A 17,317-nucleotide genomic window follows, 5' to 3' on the forward strand; every position below is an offset into this window, starting at 1 on the left:
GGCTGTTGTGGCCACTGGGAGAGTGAACCAGTGGAGGGAGCATCTCTCTGTGTCCATCTGTCTCTGCCACTCTGTCTTTCTAATAAATAACACAAATCTTTTAAAAATGCTTTAAAAAAAACTCTTGAGTTACAGTGATGTGTAAATGACACACGGGCAGTTGTTTTGTTTCCAGTATAGTGGGGGTGGCCTCTGGAGAAATGCCCAGTATTCACTCTTCCTTCCTAAGATTCAACAGTCCCCTACTGCCCTCCCAACTCTGGGGACACTTCAACCCCTCCCATCTTCAGCCACAAGCCCTCAGCAGCGCTCAGCCTCCTCCCGGCCCACCCCAGCCAAACCTCTTACAAGAGCTGTCTGCACCCTCTCGGTCCACTTCCTCACCCCTCCCTCTCTTGTCTCTTTAACCCTGGCAGCCGCCCCAGCTCTCCGATAAACTGATCTGGCAACTGTCACCTTGTTATGCAACACCACGGGGATTCCTTGGCCTTATCTGCCTGGGTGACACTGCTGGCAGCTTCTCGAAGCACTCTCGCCCTGCCCGGCTTCCCTGCCCGGCGCTCCATGGAGGCTGCCATTCTCTGTTTCTGGCTGCTTGCCTGCTGGCGGTCTCTGCCCAGCGCTGGGAGGCTGGGCCTGGGTCTCTGGTCCCTTCTCTATGCTGAGGTCTCGGCCGTCTTCTCACTGGATTTGGTCTGTGTCTATTATTGTTTTAATAGGATTTTTAAAAATGGAGTGTAGGGGCCGATGCTGTAGTGGGTAAAGCTGCCACCTGCAGTGCCAGTATCCCATATGGGCACTGGGCACTGGTTCTAGTCCCGGCTGCTCCTCTTCCGATCCAGCTCTCTGCTATGGCCTGGGAAAGCAGTAGAAAATGGTTCAAGTTCTTGGGCCCCTGCACCCCAAATGGGAGACCTGGAAGAAGCTCCTGGCTCCTGATCGTTGCAGCGCTGGCATCATCTGGGGAGTGAACCATCAGATGGAAGATCTCTATGTCTCTGCCTCTCTGTAACTCTGCCTTTCAAATAAATCTGTTTTTTTTTTTTTTTTTTTTTTTTTTTTTTTTTTTTTAAAGGAGTGCAGCTGCCAATGTTGAAAACTGAGCTCTCACATAAAAATCTGAACCTCCGGATGCCACCGACGGGCTGGCAGACCCGCCACGCTGCCCTGCCTTCCCACGCGGCATGGTTCAGGCCACGCCGCCTCGGCCGCCCCTGTGCTCTTGTGAGCTTGTAGCCATGGAAACTGAGAGTGGACTGAGAGGGCTCCACGGTTCAAGAGGGGGGGAGTGCATTTGCTTGTGGAATGAAAGGTACCATGTGTTGACTATGCCGCGGATGGATGTCTAGATTGAAAGGAAGCCAGACCCACCTGCTCTACTCCCAGGCCCTGCCGGGCACCACTTACAACCCTCGTCGTATTGGTCATCCTGAGCCTGTCCCAGATGCAGTCGCAAATCAGTGAATCCAGACTTGATCCCTCCGCTGCTTCCTGGATGCGCCCCCTCCGTATCCCACAGGCACCTCATCCACGTATTGGGCATCTGGCCACATGCCAGGCAGCGTTCTCCCAGCAGGCAGGCGAGAGAGGAAAACCCCTAGCAGCATATTCTGCTTACTCCCCAGGGGGCCATGGAGACCCTGCTCTTCTCTTAAAGGGGAACAGTCCAAAGAATGGCTGAGGTGCCTGGTAGATGTGCCAAAGCCCCCCATGCCAGAGACCCCCACAAAGGATGGCTGACCACAAGTGTGCCAGTAGTCCTGGCTTCCTAGTACAGGCCTTGGGTAGAGAGATGACAGTCCTTCCAGGATGACAGAGGGCATCAGTGGGAAACAGGGGGGCCCAGGGACAGCAGGGTCACCACCAAAATGTCCAGTCCTCGAGGTGCAGTCTGAAGTAGCGTTTCCCAGTGAGGCACTGGCTGGGGAACAGCACCCGGTGCCTGCCAGTCCTAGCACAGTGCCCACAGCTTCAGGCCTGGCCGCTGTGCATAACTAGTCAGGTCTCCTCCCAGCCGGAGTTGCACCCTAAAGACAAGTAACTTGGGCTCTCAGCTCGTTGCTGAGATGCCCGCCTGGTCTGTCAGGTGTGCTCTTCACTCTTCCTCTTTATTAAACTTTGCTCGCATGCCTCCCACTAAAAAACAATTAAACAGTAACTTTAGGGTGGGGACTGCTGGTGCAGCAGGTTAAGTGGCCCTTTGAGGTGCCCACATCCTATACCAACTACGCTGCTTCCAATCTAGCGTCTTGCTAATGCATCCTGGGAGGCAGCAGGTGATGGCTCAAATGCTTGGGCCCCTGCCAGTCTTTCGAGAGACCCAGATGGAGCTCCTGGTTCCTGGCTTCAGCCTGGCCCAGCCTCAGCTGTTTGCAGGCATTTGAGGAGTGAACCAGCAGGTGGAAGATCTTTTGTTTTTCTCTCTCGTTCTGCCAAGAATGTCCAGGTTGAAAAACAGAAACTGCAGACACCACAAAGGAGTTGCCATGACAACTTTGTGAGATGCTGTGAGCGGTACCTGGTACGTCCCAGGCGCTGGCCTTCTGCCCAGCCCAGATCTGCCTCTGCCAGGCCGTGCCCTCGCCCCTGACCTCTGCAGCCACTGCTCCAACATTTCCCGTCTTTCCCCACTGTCCATCACGCTCACTGCCCTCAGGCCCTGCCTCTCCAACACCACTGATGTCTGACCCAGCTTCCCCGCCTGGACATGCAGCCTCCCGGGACCTGGGGGCTGTGCTCTTCGGCCCCACCCTCTCCCGTCCCAGTTCTCAAGCGTGATGAAGGTGGGCACTGGATGCACCTAGGGGCCTTCCTCTGCTGCTCGTTGTACCCCAGCCCCAGTCACTCTTCTCCAGACTTCACACCAGGCCAGCAGCTGCCATCACATCTATGGCTAGTGGGTCCCTCCCTGGACCTCTTCCCTGAGCTGTTCTCTTCCCAAGGGCCACCGAGATGGGCAAACTGGAAAACTATTGGAACCTCCAACCCTTTGTATGCATCAAGTCCCATCACTCCCACCCAGCGCCAGGCAAAGGGCAGAGCTGCAGCTGGACACAGGTTTATTGTGGCAGTGGAGGTGAACAGGGGCCGGTGTGGCCAGCAGCGGTGACTGTGGTGGAGGGAGTGTGTGTGTGGGGGGTGAGGGGATGGAACAGGGTCCAGGGCACCCCACGCTCAGGCTAGGAGTTGGGCTTTGGGGCAGCCACTGCCAGCCCTACCCCGAAACGCCAGGCGATGACTCCAGACGCCTTGGGCCGAGTGGGACGGAGGTGGCGGTGGGCTGGAGGGCTCACACGTGAGAGAAGGCGTGGCTCTTGCACAGGGGCTTGTCCTTCTTGGAGTAGAAGGTCTTTCCTTCCAGGTTGATCTGACATATCTGCAGGCAGCAGAGCCGCGGTCAGTGGAGAGGGAGCAGTGGCAGGGACCGCCCCAGCCTCTCACTGGGCCCACAGCGGGGAGGTGGAGGTGGGGAGGGGAGCGAGACTGGGGCTGAGGCAGGGGTGGGCTCTCACCGCACAAACAAAGCAGGTGTCGTGCCAGCTGAAGCCCAGGGCCTCCAGGAAGCGGTCCCCGGCGTCGATCTTGAAGTCACAGCCACGGCACTTGGTGCCAAACATCTTCTCATAATCTGAAGACAGAGGCGAGGCGGCCAAGGGCCTGGGTGTGTGCCTGCCCCGTGCCTTGTCCCCCTCTCCCCCTCGCAGGGCCAGCCCCACACCTCGCTCGCAGTAGGGCGCCCCTTCCTCCATGTAGAAGGCCCTGTTCCGAATGGGCGTCTTGCAGGCGGTGCAGGTGAAGCAGTGCACGTGCCAGGTCATCTTCAGGGCATGCATGATCTCCTGCAAGGGGGCCACGGTCACTCAGGGGGCTCTCAGCCCCTCCCCGGCACGCCTCTTCCTTCTCAAAGTATTGTGTGCACACCTCCAAGTCCAACCTAAGGTCTCCACGTGGACGTCCACTGCATCTGGCAGACATGAAATGTCCAAAACTCCCCCAGACTCATCCCTCCTACAGCTGCCCCAGCTCTGCTGATGGCAACTGGACCCTTCTACCTGCTCAAGCCGAACCCCCTTCTCCTTCTCCAACCCCAAGGCACACCCAGTTCCTGGCTGCTTCTCACAGCCCCATGCTGCAAGATGCAAAGGCCCACAGACCACCTCCAGCTAAGTAAGAGTGGCCCCTGTGCTCGGACCGTGGTCTCTCAGACAATTCTCATCCCACAGTGAGCCCCAGCAGCTCAAGACAGGCCAGGCCACTCCCACCCCACCCCACAGAAAATCCCCCAACTCTGCAGTGCTTCCAATCTGAATAAAAGCCAAGTCTGGAGCAGGGGCTGGAGGCTGCTCCCTCCCTCCTCCTGCTTGCCTGTTGATTCTGCCACGCTGGCCTCTGGCCAGATCACTGATGTACCAGGCACCCGTCCTGGGCTGTGCTCCAGGTAGCTCAAGGCTCACCCCTCACCTCCAAGTTTCTGCCCCAATGTCACCTTCTCCACAAGGTGCACTCCAGTTAATGCCCTCTCGCCGCTCACACTGCAGCCCCAGGAATTCTTATTCTGCTCTCTCCTTCCCCCCAGCACTCACGGTACCAACTTCCTGCCACATCCCTTACTTAGTGTCTCCTGCTGACTCTCTCCCCTCTCCCCTCCCCTCCTACTTCCTGGATCTGAAGGCTGAGGGAGGAAGCCCTGACTGTTTTGGTAACAGCTCTGTGCCCACAGTACCTACCGCTCAGTGGGAGCTCAGCAAGGGTTTAGGGGTCAACTAAAGCTGGAGGAAGCAGAGGCTTGTGGGGCTCCACATCTCCGGGACCCTCCCTGCCCTCGCCAGCCAGAGCTGGAGCAGGCAGGAGGCAGGGTGGGCAGTGTGAGATCTGTGGCTTTGGCCGGACCTTGCTTCTCAACCTGGAGATGTGGCCAACTGCCTTACCCTCGCTTCCCACCTGCTTGCTTCCTTTGTGAACTGGGAGCCCCATCCCAGCCTTGCAGGGCTGTTGTGGGAAGGGCCCTGTGTCTGAAGCCAGGGGCACAGCTCCAGTGGCTGCAGTGGAGCCCTGCAGAGCCAGGGCTGGGTGGGGCTTTGTCATGGGGCACACCTGCCCTGCCTCTAAGGAAGGTGCTGCTGGCTCACTCAGGAATGCCAGGAAGGGCTCCAGTGAAATCTATGTGTTAAAGACCAGTCAGGGAGTTTTCAATGTTGGCCACTGATGAGAAAAGACCCAGTGCAGCCAAGCACGACCTGAGCGAGGTGGCACCAAGCTCCTGCTCAGCTCGCGTGCGCCCTCTAGTGTATCGCATCTCACTCGCCCAGGAGGATGCCTCACCCCAGTTCACACAGCAACAATGATGACAGCAAGGGGTTTGGCGCTGCATCTGGCTGGCTCTTCAATTGCCTGGTCTTCCCTTTCTCAAGGGGGCAGACGGGGCCGGGGTGGGGGGGTCAAAGTGAGGGAACTTGGGCTGCAAGTTGCTGGGAGAGGCAGCTGCAGCTGGGGTGATGCTGGGGCGGGCAAGCAGCTTTCTCCTGGTTATCAAGCACCTGTAGGCCTGTTGTCCACGTCCACTTCCCCTCCTGCCGGGGATCCTAGTCTCTGCCTCTGCTACCCCTACTGCCCTGACTCAGGACCCAGCAGCCCCCACTTCCATCGCTAGCTGTCTTCCACCCTGCCCTGGAGGAAGCTGCACATGGCACCTCTGATATCAGTCCCTCGCCTGCTCCCTCGCCTCCCCCCACACCCTCCCCAGGGGTCGCCTTACCAGACAGACACAGACACACACACACAAGGATCCCTCCTGGGATCCTTGGCCAGGTGCATTCCACTTAAAGGCCACGCCCATCTACTTGTTCAAGTGTTTGCTGATCACCTTTTCTTTGCAGGCAGCCCTACCTTCAGCCTCGGGGGACTCAGACCTGAATGAAGGACTGGGGTGCAGTGAGCAGAGTGCAGAGCCCTGGCCTGGCTGGGAGTGCCAGTGCCAGGGATGAGTGTTTCTGATATCTGAGTGTCAGATCAGTCATGTGCAAAGGCCCTGCAGTAGACAGACCAGAGCTCACTGGTGAAACAGAGAGGCCCGTGTGGACGAATGGGGGGCTGCAGCGAGTGCCCACACCTGAGTTCACAGGGGTCCTTGGATGACTGACTGTGCCAGATCCCTTCTAAAACCCCCAGCTCTCCTCCACCTCCGCTGAAACAATCGGCCTCCCCTGTGTTGCTCCCACCACGCTCCACCTCAGTGCTCTGAGAGCAGGTGCAGCTCTGAGCGCTGGATGCAGGTGGGCACAGGTTCCCAGGACCTGATGGGCCATGAGAGCCCTGACAGCCCCTCCTGGAGCAGCTGGTGGTGATTCCTGCCCCCAGCAAGGTGAGGTGGGAGCCCTCTAGGGGCTGTCAGAAGCCCTGGCTTGGCCACCAAGGCGCACCCCAGGACCCAGGAGGCAGCCAGGCATTTGGGCCCCTCTGGTGTTGTATGCAAGGCTGGCAGAGGGCAGGAGTGGTCAGCCTGCAGCATGGCCTCGACCTGGGGAAGCAAACCCAGATGCCCAGCTCGAGAAAGGTCCTGGGAACCTGCCCTTCTCTCTGGAACAGTTCCGCGGAGTGAGGCCTAGGCTGGCAGGAAAATGACTGTGAACTTGGGCAAAAGGCCCTCATTTGTCACCAAACTTTCTGGGTTCCCATGGGATGGTGAAGCAGGATGCCCACACAGAGCAAGCACCCTCACCAAGGGACCTGCTATTATGACATTGGCTACAACAATGTCCATTCTCTTCCTGCCTGCTGGGGGAACTCTTATTTTTTTATTTATTATCTTTTTGGCTGGGCCCCTCTCTACCATGTTTCTCAGCCTCCTCTGCAGCTCAGTGGGGTTATATGACTTAACTCTGACCAGTGGGACGGAGACAGATGGACCATGGGCCTCTGTCCCTTTTTTCCCTCCCAACATCCCACTGGCTCCAATGTAGACACTTTGGCTGGGGCTCAGGAGCCACCTTGGACTCTGAATGGTAAGGAAACAGGCCAAGAATGGCCAAGCAAGGGGATCCAGGAGCCTGGGTCCACCTCACCTGTGCCAGGCCATCCCCTTCTGGACTTTTCAGTTGAGAAATAAGCCGCCATTGTTTCGAGTTTCCTATTCTTCGTGGTCAAGGTAACCTCACTAACAAGATTACCCCCATCACAGAACTCCCTGGCAGCTTTCCCTGTTGGTTCAGAAAGGAGGAGGAAGTGGAAGGCAGAGAGAGCCCATGGTGGGAGGGGTGGTCTGGCGTGGGCTGCCCCTGGCTCCCTCCCCACCGCACCGTTACCTGTGCTGTCCGGGGCAGCTGCCGCCCTCCCCAGGCCTCTGTTTCCATGCGTGTACAAGAACAACACACCTGCCCTCCACTTGCCACCCCTCCCTTCGTGTGCACTCTGTCTTGTCCATGTGACCCGAGCAAGGGGCCCAGCCAGGTCAGCTCTTGATGTCCAAGTCCAAGTTCAAGTCCAAGTCTGAAGCTGGGACAGGCTGAGCTCTGTCAGCCTCCACAGGAGGAAAAAGATCTTGGATCACCGGTGTTTGAGCCCTGCGTTGCTGGCTTTGCTACTCACCAGTCCTGTGCAGATAAAGCCCCTTAGTTATCTCCCAGTCGTGCACTAGAGGAGCAGGTGTTGTGGATCAGCCTCCAACACCTTTCACAGGGGCCCTCGTTACGGCACAGTGGGCTAAGCCACCACCTGCGATGCTGGTACACCATGTTGAGTGCCAGTTTGAGTCCTGGCTGCCCCTTCTTCCATTCCAGCTCCCTGCTAATGCACTTGGGAAGATGTTGGATGATGGCTCAAGTGCTTGGGCCCCTGCCACCCATGTGGGAGACCAGGATGGAGCTCCTGGCTCCTGCCTGGCACAGCCCTGGCTCTTGTTGCCCTTTGAGGAGTTACATCAGTGGATGAAAGATTCTCTCTCTAATAGATGATCTTAAAAAAAAAAGATAATGATAAAAGAAACTTTTCACAAACCCCTTCCCTGCTGCCTTCCTCCCTTCCTGAGGGTGGAGGCTCACCCCGATCCCTTGGCCCTCTGGCCCAGGGCAGTCCTAGGGTAACAGCTCCAGACTCCAGTTTTTCTTCCAAAGGCAGTACCTCATTAAAGGAACACCAGTTGCTCTCCCCACTTCCTGCCTGGGATGAGAATGTCGGTCTCGACCTTGAGCTGCTAGAATGATTGACTTGAACAAAGTTCTCTACATGCTAAGGATTTCAGACAAAAAGGTGGGGAAAACAGGTTCCTAGAGGCCTCCCTGGGATTCTCCTCCCTGAGCTAATAACCCTGTCCAAGTCTCGGCAGTGGAGCCTTCTGTCACCGCAGCCAAATGCAACCCAACTGCTCCCCGCAGCAGCTTCCGGCCTGTCCGGCTCTTCCTTCTTAGGTCATGTTCTCCTGGCTTGATTTTAGGGACCCACTCCTCCCTCATTCTCTATCTGGGGTTCACCCTCAGCTCCAGGGATGGGCATAACGCAGGCCTGGCCAATCAGAGTCCCAGGGCTTGGTTCAGGTGCTGTCTTTCAGTCTGTGGTGCTAATTAAGCTGGGGCGGTGTCACCCATGGGGACACTGTGGCACCATCTTTGCTGCCTTCCAGGAGAGGAAGTGAACGCAGATGAAAACAAGAGACAGAGTCCTCTGACACTGGTGTCCAGATTCAGCCAGGTCTGAAGCTGGCGCCCTGGGCTTTGCAGGGATTTGTCTGAGCCAGGAGGATTTTGGTCATTTGTTAAGAAGATTCTAGCTAATGTCAAGGGCGGCCACTTCTTAGGCCGTTAAGAAGCCAAAGGGCTCACAGAGGCTCAGGCTGCTCACCATTTTTTCCACACCAACAGGTGTGCTTTCCTTCCTAGCCCACCCCTGCCCGCCCACCAGCCCCACTCACGCCTGTAATCTTCTTCTTGCACTTGGCACAGCTGGGAGCATAGCGCACGTCGTAGCACGGCGGGCAGAAGATAGCACCCTTTTCCTCAAAGAAGCCGCCCTCTTCCAGGACCTTCCCACACTGGCTGCACACAAACTCCTCGGGGTGGTACGCATGGCCCAGCGCCACCAGGTAGCGGCCCCTGAGGGGGAGGGCAGGGCAGTGAGAGGCAGTGTGGGACGAGAACGCGCCCCACGGGCTTACTGGTCACCCACTGGAAGCACCAGGTAGCAAACCTCATTTTCCCCATTTCCCAACTAGGACAGCAAAGACAAGCACCGGAAGTGGCCTGCCCCAGGTCCCACGGCAAGGCGGGACGAAGCGTGAAGGGACCAGCTCTGTGGTTGCCCTGTGCTGACTGATGACAGAAGAGACCTGGGTGCGGCTGATGACCTGAGCCTAAGGAGACCACCCTGAGGAGCTGGTGCCCTGGGAGCGGAAAGCCCGGAGGGCCAAGCAATAACATGGGCAGACACCCCCGTGCCCACCCTGTCCGGCCTGCCTGCCCACCTTGGCCTGCTGGTCCCAACTAAACATGTGTTTGAAAGGCAAAGCGCTTTGCGGAGTCTCTGCCTACAAGCTGATGGGAGTCAAGAGCAGGCCAGGGCTGAGAAGAAGGAAGGTTCTAGAATCTGGTACACTGACTGGCCATGCGCTCTGAGGGCAGAGGTGAGCCGCCACTGAACGAGCAGGAAGGAGAGACAGGTGGCTGCCTCGCTGGCCCTTCTCTGCCAGGACAGCAGTGAGCTTTGGGACCACACTGGCACCTGCGGTCACGTCCCCAGATGCGGCTGGCTAGTGGCTGATGCCAGTGAGGTGTGTGTGTGGGATATGGACTGCGGGACTGAGAACCTGAGGAGCCAGGACAGGTCCCTCCCCCACTCCCCCTGGGAACTAGAATCTTATCTTGCTCCCGTGGCTGCTGAAGCCAGAAGAGTGGGCAGCTGGGCCAGGATCAGGCTTTGGGACAGGAAAGGTCAAGGCAGGAGAGGAACAGGGTCACCCACCGGATGACCTTGTGGCACTGGTGGCACACAGGAGTCTTGCCATTGCTGCCACCGCCCCCTCCGGTGCCCCCTCCAGCAGCAGCCTGCACGATGGAGGTGCGGTTCTGCAGAGGCGTGGGCGTGGCCGGTTGGCTGTGCCGGGTCAGCACCGTGCTTGTTTTGTCCGGGGCGTAGCGCTCAGCAAATGCAGGGTCCACGGCCCAGGGTGGGCGGCTGGTAGCGCTGGGGGTGGTAGGGCCTGCCAAGGCCAAGGAAAGTGGCTCCACAGAGGTGCCCGGGGACCCCTTAGGACAGGGGGTGAAGCCTGGGGCAGGTGAGAAGAGCCCACCACCCCCACAACCCCAGGGGCTACCCACCCTTCCCCAGGCCCAAGCCCATTCTCTCTCACCAGGCCAGGGTTCCTGGGGTGTAGTTGAGGCTGGGGCAGGGATTTCTGTCCTGGGCACCTGGCTGTAAGATCTGCCATTCAAAGCCCCGCCTAGCCAAAGCTCCTGTCACGGCCCCACCCCCACCCTGGGTCCTGCTGGCTCCACAGGAGATGCCTGGGTGCGTGAGAGCTACTGGGCTGGATCCAGGTCCCTCTGGGGCAGGGCTGGGAGGGGCAGCGTCTCCCAGCCAGGTTCCAGCCAGCTGGTCTGTGGTCCAGGGCGGGGAGGCAGAGCAGGGCTCCCACTTCCCTTCAGCCCCAAGAGCCAGCTCTGAACCGCCCCCCACCCCCCTGCCCCCGTGCCCACCAGCCCCACAAAGATGGAGGTCAGAGGCAGAGGAAGCAGGGCTGAGAGCGTTTATTTCCACACCCAGGGCAGTGCAGACCTGACAGACAGCAGGGCTGCAGGGCAAAGAGGGAAGGCAGTGCCAGACGGAGCCGGACCTGTGCTGGGCAGGCTGCCGGGGCCAGGCCAGCGGCAGGAGAGGGATGGGCGGGGTAGGCAAAGCTGGAGGCACCAAGGGGGCGCCCTGGGCAGGAGGGAGAGAGAGATGAGAGAGAGGCAGAGAGGGCAGCCGGCCAGAGAGGGCCAGGCTACGACTGCACGTTGAGCACGTGGGCAGAGCGCTGGTGGTGCCAGTCCCGGAGACGGGTGTAGCGTGGGCTCTGCAGCTCCAGGACATACTTTTCCCTGGGGGACAGAGAGAAAAGGAGAAGGAGTGGAAGGACAGGCGGCAGGCGGCAGCGAGGACAGAGGAAGGAGGGAGAAGGCAGCATCAAGTGGGTGTGTGGGGGGGCACCAGGAGCAGGTACAGCTTGGTGGCCGCAGCGGAAGGGGCGGGGCTGGTGCCTGTCCTTTTACCTCGACTTCTTCAGGTGTTCCTCATCCGGGTCTTGCACTGAGAGGGCAGAGGCAGGCAGTGACCGAGAGTAGCACAGGGTCACCCCCCCTCCGGCTTAGAGCCCTGGGCTGGGGCCACGAGAAAGCCGCCCTGCCCTAGACTGGCACTTACTGAACTCGGTGCCCGTGAGGTGGGCGAGGATGCGGAAGGAGCGCGACTGGCCTGTCCCCGGCCGAGGCCGCCAGTCTTCCGTGTCCTCCATCAGCCGCTGTTTGCTGGCGTCCGGGACCAGCGGCCGGAGCGGCTGTCTGTGGGGAGGGGGTGGCTCAGAACTTCATGTCGTGGGCGTGGTGGGGGCAGCCCCTCCCGGGGAGGGGGGGAGTTTCGGTGGGGGGAGAGTGGGGGAGGGGGAGGATGGGGGGAGTGGCTGTGGGGGGGGTGGGCGAAAGGGCAGGGGGCAGTCAGGGTGGGGAGGGGCTACCACCCAGAGTGCCGGAAGGAAGGAAGAGAGGGACAGGCAGAGGGGGCTCACTGACTTGTCAGGGGTCTGCACCTGTGAAGAAATAGACAGATGGACAGATAAAGGAACCAAGGGACAGACACAGGGGGAGAAGAAAGATGGGGAGGGGTCAGAACAGCCTGGGCAAGGCGGCATCGAGTGGGGCTCAGCTGGCCCAACACCACCCCAACCCCAGGCGGCCGGCGTGGGGGAGGGCACACTACCGCGTCCAGAGCCCCCCAGGAGGGCAGTGCCTGGGCAGGGGCAGCGGCCGCACCCTTGGGAGGGGCCCGGTGCCTGCAGCCCCGCCCCGGCCACCAGGGGTCGCTGCAGCACGGTTCCGGCCTGGCTGGAGCGCGCAGTGCAGGAGCGGCAGCGCGCAGCGGGCAGGTGTGCGGCCGCTGGCAGGCGTGGGTGGACGGGCGCGCAGGCGGGGCCGACGTACCCATTCTGCTGCGGGGCGCTGTCAGCGGGCGGGGGCGCCCCAAAGGGCCGGGCCGTCTTGTTGAGGGAGGCGCTGGGTGCAAAGGTGTACCGCGGGGGATCCGCGGCAGGGGCCAGGGCCTGGGCGGAGACAGAGCCGGGCAGGGCAGGGCAGGGCAAGGCGGGCGGGGATGGGGGACACGGGTGGGAGCGGGGCGCCCCTGGAGAAGACAGCACAGCTCCAGCCCCGTCCCCACATATCTGGCTGGTGGCCACCGAGAGGGGGGTCACTCGGGTTTCAAGGAGGTCCACTGGGAAGCGATGACGTCAGCCCCCATGGCTGGGGGAAGAACCCAGAGCAACGCGCGGGTGCAGCACAGGCAGGCGGACAGACAGGCACACATGCGTGGGGCCGGACCGTGCGGCAGCCCCGGGCCCAACTCCCCGTCCCCCAGCCCCTGCCCTCCCGGGTTCTGGTGTCTGCCCCCTGCTCCCACACAAGGACGGGGTGCCGAGGTTGCAACGGGGTGGACGGGTCAGCCCGGGCGACCCAGCCACCAGGGCCCTCCCCCCGCCACGCCCAGACGTCCCCAGGCCGCCGCCCACCTTCTGCGGTTTGCTCTGAGCCGGCTGGGCCCTGGAGGAGAAGGGAAAGCGGTGATGGCAGGCGGATGGGCGGCCCAGACGGCACCCGCTGCCGCCCGCTGGCCTGGCAGGCAACACCCGCACACCTGCTGAGGCCCAGGCTGAGGCGCTCCCCGCAAGCGCGGATCTTGTTCTGGGCTTCAATGTGCGTGAGGCCGCCTGCGTTCTCGCCGTCGATGCTCAGCACCCAGTCACCCACGGCCACGCCCGCCTGCGCTGCTTTGCCGCCGGGAGTGAGCTGTGGGGCGGGAGCAGGGGTCAGAGCCCGGAGACCCAGGCTGAGGCCGGCGGTCGTTGGCCGGACTGTCCTTGGTCGCAGGAAGCGAGAGCTGCGGGAGGCCCAGGGAGCTTCTCCAGCCTCCTGCTCACATGGCCTGCCCCTTGGGTCCAGAACCTGCTAGGACATCGGCAAACCACCTCAGGCCGAAACCAAGGCCTCTCGGCTACAGCCGCCCGCCCTCGTGCCACCGTGTCCCTGCCCCCTGACACCTCCCAACTCCCAGTCCTGGGGCCACCTGCGGGGACTGGGGCCCCGAGGGCCGGAGTGCCTGACCTGGGTTTCTTGGGCCATCAGTGGGCATTACCCCTAGGCCTCCACTGCCACTACAGCCCAGCCCTGTGGGCTCTGAGTTGGGAACTCCTGGTTCCTGTGGCAAACCAGGGGATGCCAGCAGGCTGGGAGGCCCGATCCCACCAGCACGAGCTGAAGCCTCCATGGAAATGGCCGGCCCCCCTGATGAAAGTCTCAGCTGTGGGGGAAGCACCTGGCCCCCACCTCAAGGGCAGGGGGGCACTAACAGTTTTAAGGAACTAGGGTGAGTATTTCCAATGCCACTGATAGACCTGACTCTGACAGACCCCACGGGGCCCTCCAAGCCCTGTAGCTCTACCCCACAACACAGCAAGGGTGGCTCTGGCTGCCCATGGGTCTGAGCCCACAGGGGGCCCTGAAAGCTCCTAGCTCCTGGGGTGGGGCTGTTCTAGAGAGAGGACAGAGACTGGGACGAGGAGGGGAGCTGGGCTTGCCGCTCAATTCCATGCTTGCGTGCGGTTAGAAGTGTGACAGCCCCGGGCAGTCCCTTCTTCACTGGCCAAGGACCAACCAGCAAGGATAGCAGCCTGCATTTAATGAGCACCTGGCATTGCCATAGATACTGAACTCTCCCACAAGCTTGGGGAGGAGTCTTCGATTATACAGTTTACACACGGGAAAACAGAGAGGTTAAGCAATTTGCCTCAAGTCACCCAGCTGATAAGAGGCAGAGACAGGAAGTGACCCTATCCCTAAGATTCTACCACTCTAGGCTATCTCTGCTGAATGGGGCGTACTGAGGGGTCAGTCCACCTGGAAGGACTCCCTCCTGGGCGGCTGGCTTTGGGACCCGGCTCCTGTATGTCCGTCCACCTTTGGTTCAGTCAGGTCTCTTACAGTGGGATGAGGAAGTGATGCCCTCGAGGGGAAGTGACTTACTCCCGGTCACCAGTGAGTCAGTAGAACCTGGCCCGGCCACTCCCTCCCCACACTGGGAGGTGCGGGTGAGCGTGTGGCGGGGGCCTTGGAGTAAGCCAGGATCAGCTGGCCCAGAGCAGGAATGAGGGTCAGGGACCACTTCCTTCCTGGGACTGGGAAGACAGGAAGTTTGAGGGGGTGGCGGGTGGTGAGTGGGAGTGGGGGGAGTGGAAGCAGAAGAGATGGGGAAGGCAGCTGGCAAAAAAAAAAAAAAAAAAAAGCAGGGAGCAGCTCAGGCCAGGGGCAGGGCAAGGCCAGAGAGACAAGGAGGAGAAAAGCCAGGGGGCTGGACACAGGAGAGGGGGGCGTGAGTCAGCCCAAGGGCTCCACTGGGCAGCCCAACCCCTCCCCCCACCAGTCTCAGACGTTACCTCATCTCCCAGGCCTGGGCCCACAGCCAGCCCTCGCCCCTCCCGCCTCCCTTCATTCTGGGGTCAGGAGAAGAGGAGGGGGCTGGCCCAACGCTGAAAAAGACCACTTCCATCCACCCACCACCAGGGCCTGGGTCCAACTCCAAGGCTGGGCTTAGCTGCTGGTCCCACCCCTGGGCTGGGGCGGCAGACAGGGGAGCCTGGGCCCACAGTGCCCCCCGCAGGCCACATCTGAAAGATCACTCTCATCAGCAAAGAGGTGAGGCGGAGACCAGTCCGACCAAGTCTCCCAGCCACATGGGGTGGCATTTTCCCAGGGAGGGGGATGCAGGGTAGGTTTCAGGGTGGAGTGTGTGTGTGTGTGTGTGTGTGTGTGTGTGTGTTAGGGACCTGCCTGCCCCAAAACTCTGCAGAAAGATACCGGGGGGCAGAACACTGCCTGCCCCGGCCACCAGGCCAAACCGCCACGAACAGACTCTGCCCTGGGCCTCTCTCAGACTGCCTGGTGCCTGGACAACACTCAGGCCCCTCAGGCTGGGCTTGCCCTGGGCTTCCTGCCAACAGCTGTCTGCCCACCAGGCGGCTGGGTGGGCCTCCCTGCACTGGCGGATGTAGGGGCAGGAAGTCCCCGCCCCCTCCTGACCCCCAGGCCAGAGAGAGAGAGAGAGAGAGGGACTGGCCCAAGTGCTGGCCTCACTGCTCTGGGCGGGTGGTTTCTTTTCTGGGTCCCAGGAGTCACAGCCTGGCCACCAGGGGAGGGGGCTCGGAGGTCCAGGCACAGGCCAGCCCTTTTCAGCTAGGTAGACTCCAGCCACTGTTGGCCATCCCAGCCTGGGGCTGCATTCTTGGGCTTATAAGGCAATCCCCCTGCCATGGGGAGGAGCCAGCCACCAGCTCCGCCCCACCAGGGCAGGCTCTCAGGAATTTGGGTCCCAGCCCTACAGCCTAGCCTCACCACACCTTCGCTCAGGGTCAAAGGCCACTACATCCTAAACCAGGACCAGTTGGATGGAGACACAGGTCCTCTCATTGACTTGGGGACCTGTAAAACCCGCAGGCTGTCCTTGCCCAGTTTCAAATCTCTGCTTTGCCGTGGACAAGCCCTCCACCATTCCAAGTTCCCTCCTTTGGACAAACAGGATGGCAGCTGCTATCCCCTAGGTGGCAGTGAGGCGGTGGTAAGATTCCACAGGGTGCTCTGCCTGGGGCCAGGCTCCCGAGCACTGTTCTCAAGTTTAGATCCTTGCTGAATTCATCAAGCTCCCTCCCACACCAATGGGCCTTCTCCCTTCTGCTCGGCCCCCAGAGGTGACCGCAGAGGCTCGGTGAAGTGGCATCAGGTACAGTGCACAGATATGGGAGTCTGGGGGCTCCACTCCCCTGTCTACCTAGGCAGGGGTCCTGGGAGTAGGCAGCCACCACTTTTCTGGACCTGGACAGACACCTCCTGGCCTGCTGACACCTGGGCCTCCTGCTTAGATTCCCCCTGGAGACCTGAGCAATCAAAGACAACCTTCCCACCCCACCGCCGCTATTCGGAGCCCCTCTCCCAACCAGGCTTACCCGGGAGATGGAGAGGGGCACATTGAAGTCCTTGCCCCCTTGCAGCCGGAAGCCCCACGGTGCTGGACCCTCTAGCAGTACTTTGAAGGAGTCCATGGTGTCGGCTCCTGAGAGGAGAAATGGGAAAGTGAGCGTCCCAGCTGCGGACGCTAGCCTTGAACAGGTGCCAAGCAGGCAAGACAGACACTGAGCGCACCCCAGGCCCGGGTGGGCACGTATCTGGCCAGGCTAGGCTGTGAGGCTGGCTGGCAGACCTCACTTCCAAAAAAAAAAAAAAAAACAGACAAGGGCAGCCCCCCGCCCAGGGCCTGGGAGGGTGAACCTTTCCCAGGCTTAAAGTTCTCGGTATCCACGGGTGGGACTAATTTGGCACGGCTTCCCCCCAAGCCAGCCTGGAGCCTCGGGCAGCGGGGTGAGTCAGGGGCCGGCTCTCGGCTCCCCCGCCCCCAGGTCCCGGCAGGCAGGCCGCGGCTGCAGCCTGCTCGGACTATATAAGGCGTGTAAGCTGATACTGCGCGGAGAGCAGTGGAGGGAGCCACGGGGGCTCCGCGCGAGGGGGAGGGGTACGGGCGCGAGGCGCCTGGAGCGCGTCCTGGCCATTCCAGGGCAGGTCGAGGCTTTTGGGAGCCGGGGCGGGACCCCTTGGGCGCTCTGAGCGGTTGGGGGCAGGAGTGGGACGAGTCTCCAGCGGAGAGCAGTGGGGACCCCAAAACGTGGCCAGGAAGGGGAGCTACGCTGGTGCCTCCCGCACAGGACTGTGCCCGCCCTGCCGTGACTCAGTTTCCCTCCAGCCCCCAGCCCAGGCACCATGCAGCGGCGCAGGCGCCAACCGGCCCCGCCACAAGCGGGCTTCGCCGCAGGAAGGCGGGGGCGGGGGCGGAGGCAGGGGCCGAACCCGCAGGAGCAGGCCCAGCGCCGGCCAAGACCCCCAGTGCGCTCCGTAGTCTTCAGAAGGCCCCCGGCCCCCGCCTGGTTCGGACCAAGAGCCCCGCGCGTCCGCCGGTACCTGCTCTGCCCCGCCGGGGCGCTGCTCCGCGGCGGGCTCCTAGGAGCCGCGCTGGAATCGGATCGGCAGACCGCGTTCTGGCC

At 61.1% G+C, this 17,317-nt stretch overlaps 1 protein-coding gene across 17 annotated transcripts; it reads right to left on the reverse strand.

The window, feature by feature from the left end:
• Window positions 1–3,042: 3,042 nt before the first annotated feature.
• Window positions 3,043–17,317, reverse strand: PDLIM7 (PDZ and LIM domain 7). 17 transcript variants are annotated; one of them, XM_051843656.3, is made up of 13 exons: window positions 17,235–17,317; window positions 16,229–16,335; window positions 12,871–13,022; window positions 12,746–12,776; window positions 11,754–11,770; window positions 11,389–11,525; window positions 11,238–11,274; window positions 10,337–10,398; window positions 9,949–10,186; window positions 8,903–9,083; window positions 3,719–3,839; window positions 3,513–3,628; window positions 3,043–3,376 (listed from the first exon to the last, which is right to left on the reverse strand). In XM_051843656.3, the coding sequence occupies exons 2-13, from the start codon at window positions 16,322–16,324 to the stop codon at window positions 3,290–3,292; spliced, it is 1,275 nt and encodes a 424-aa protein (XP_051699616.1). In that variant the 5' UTR covers window positions 16,325–16,335; window positions 17,235–17,317; the 3' UTR covers window positions 3,043–3,289. The 17 variants fall into 17 exon arrangements, with proteins under 17 accessions (XP_051699616.1, XP_051699613.1, XP_089191261.1 ...); XM_051843653.3 differs by lacking the exon at window positions 11,754–11,770 and adding an exon at window positions 12,162–12,280; XM_089335135.1 differs by lacking the exon at window positions 11,754–11,770 and adding an exon at window positions 12,162–12,360.

Source organism: Oryctolagus cuniculus, chromosome 6 (genome assembly GCF_051225735.1).
Source record: "Oryctolagus cuniculus isolate XC-2025 breed Fujian yellow rabbit chromosome 6, ASM5122573v1, whole genome shotgun sequence".
Taxonomy (NCBI): domain Eukaryota; kingdom Metazoa; phylum Chordata; class Mammalia; order Lagomorpha; family Leporidae; genus Oryctolagus; species Oryctolagus cuniculus.

Excerpts from the sequence above, each read along its gene's own strand:
- PDLIM7 (XM_051843653.3), bottom strand. The coding sequence starts at position 16,324 with ATGGACTCCTTCAAAGTACTGCTAGAGGGTCCAGCACCGTGGGGCTTC. Across the intron at positions 12,281-12,745 it reads CTCAGAGCAAACCGCAGAAG|GCCCTGGCCCCTGCCGCGGA; the intron begins GTGGGCGGCGGC and ends GTCTCCGCCCAG. Across the intron at positions 11,526-12,161 it reads AGCGCCCCGCAGCAGAATGG|ACAGCCGCTCCGGCCGCTGG; the intron begins GTACGTCGGCCC and ends CCCTCCCCACAG.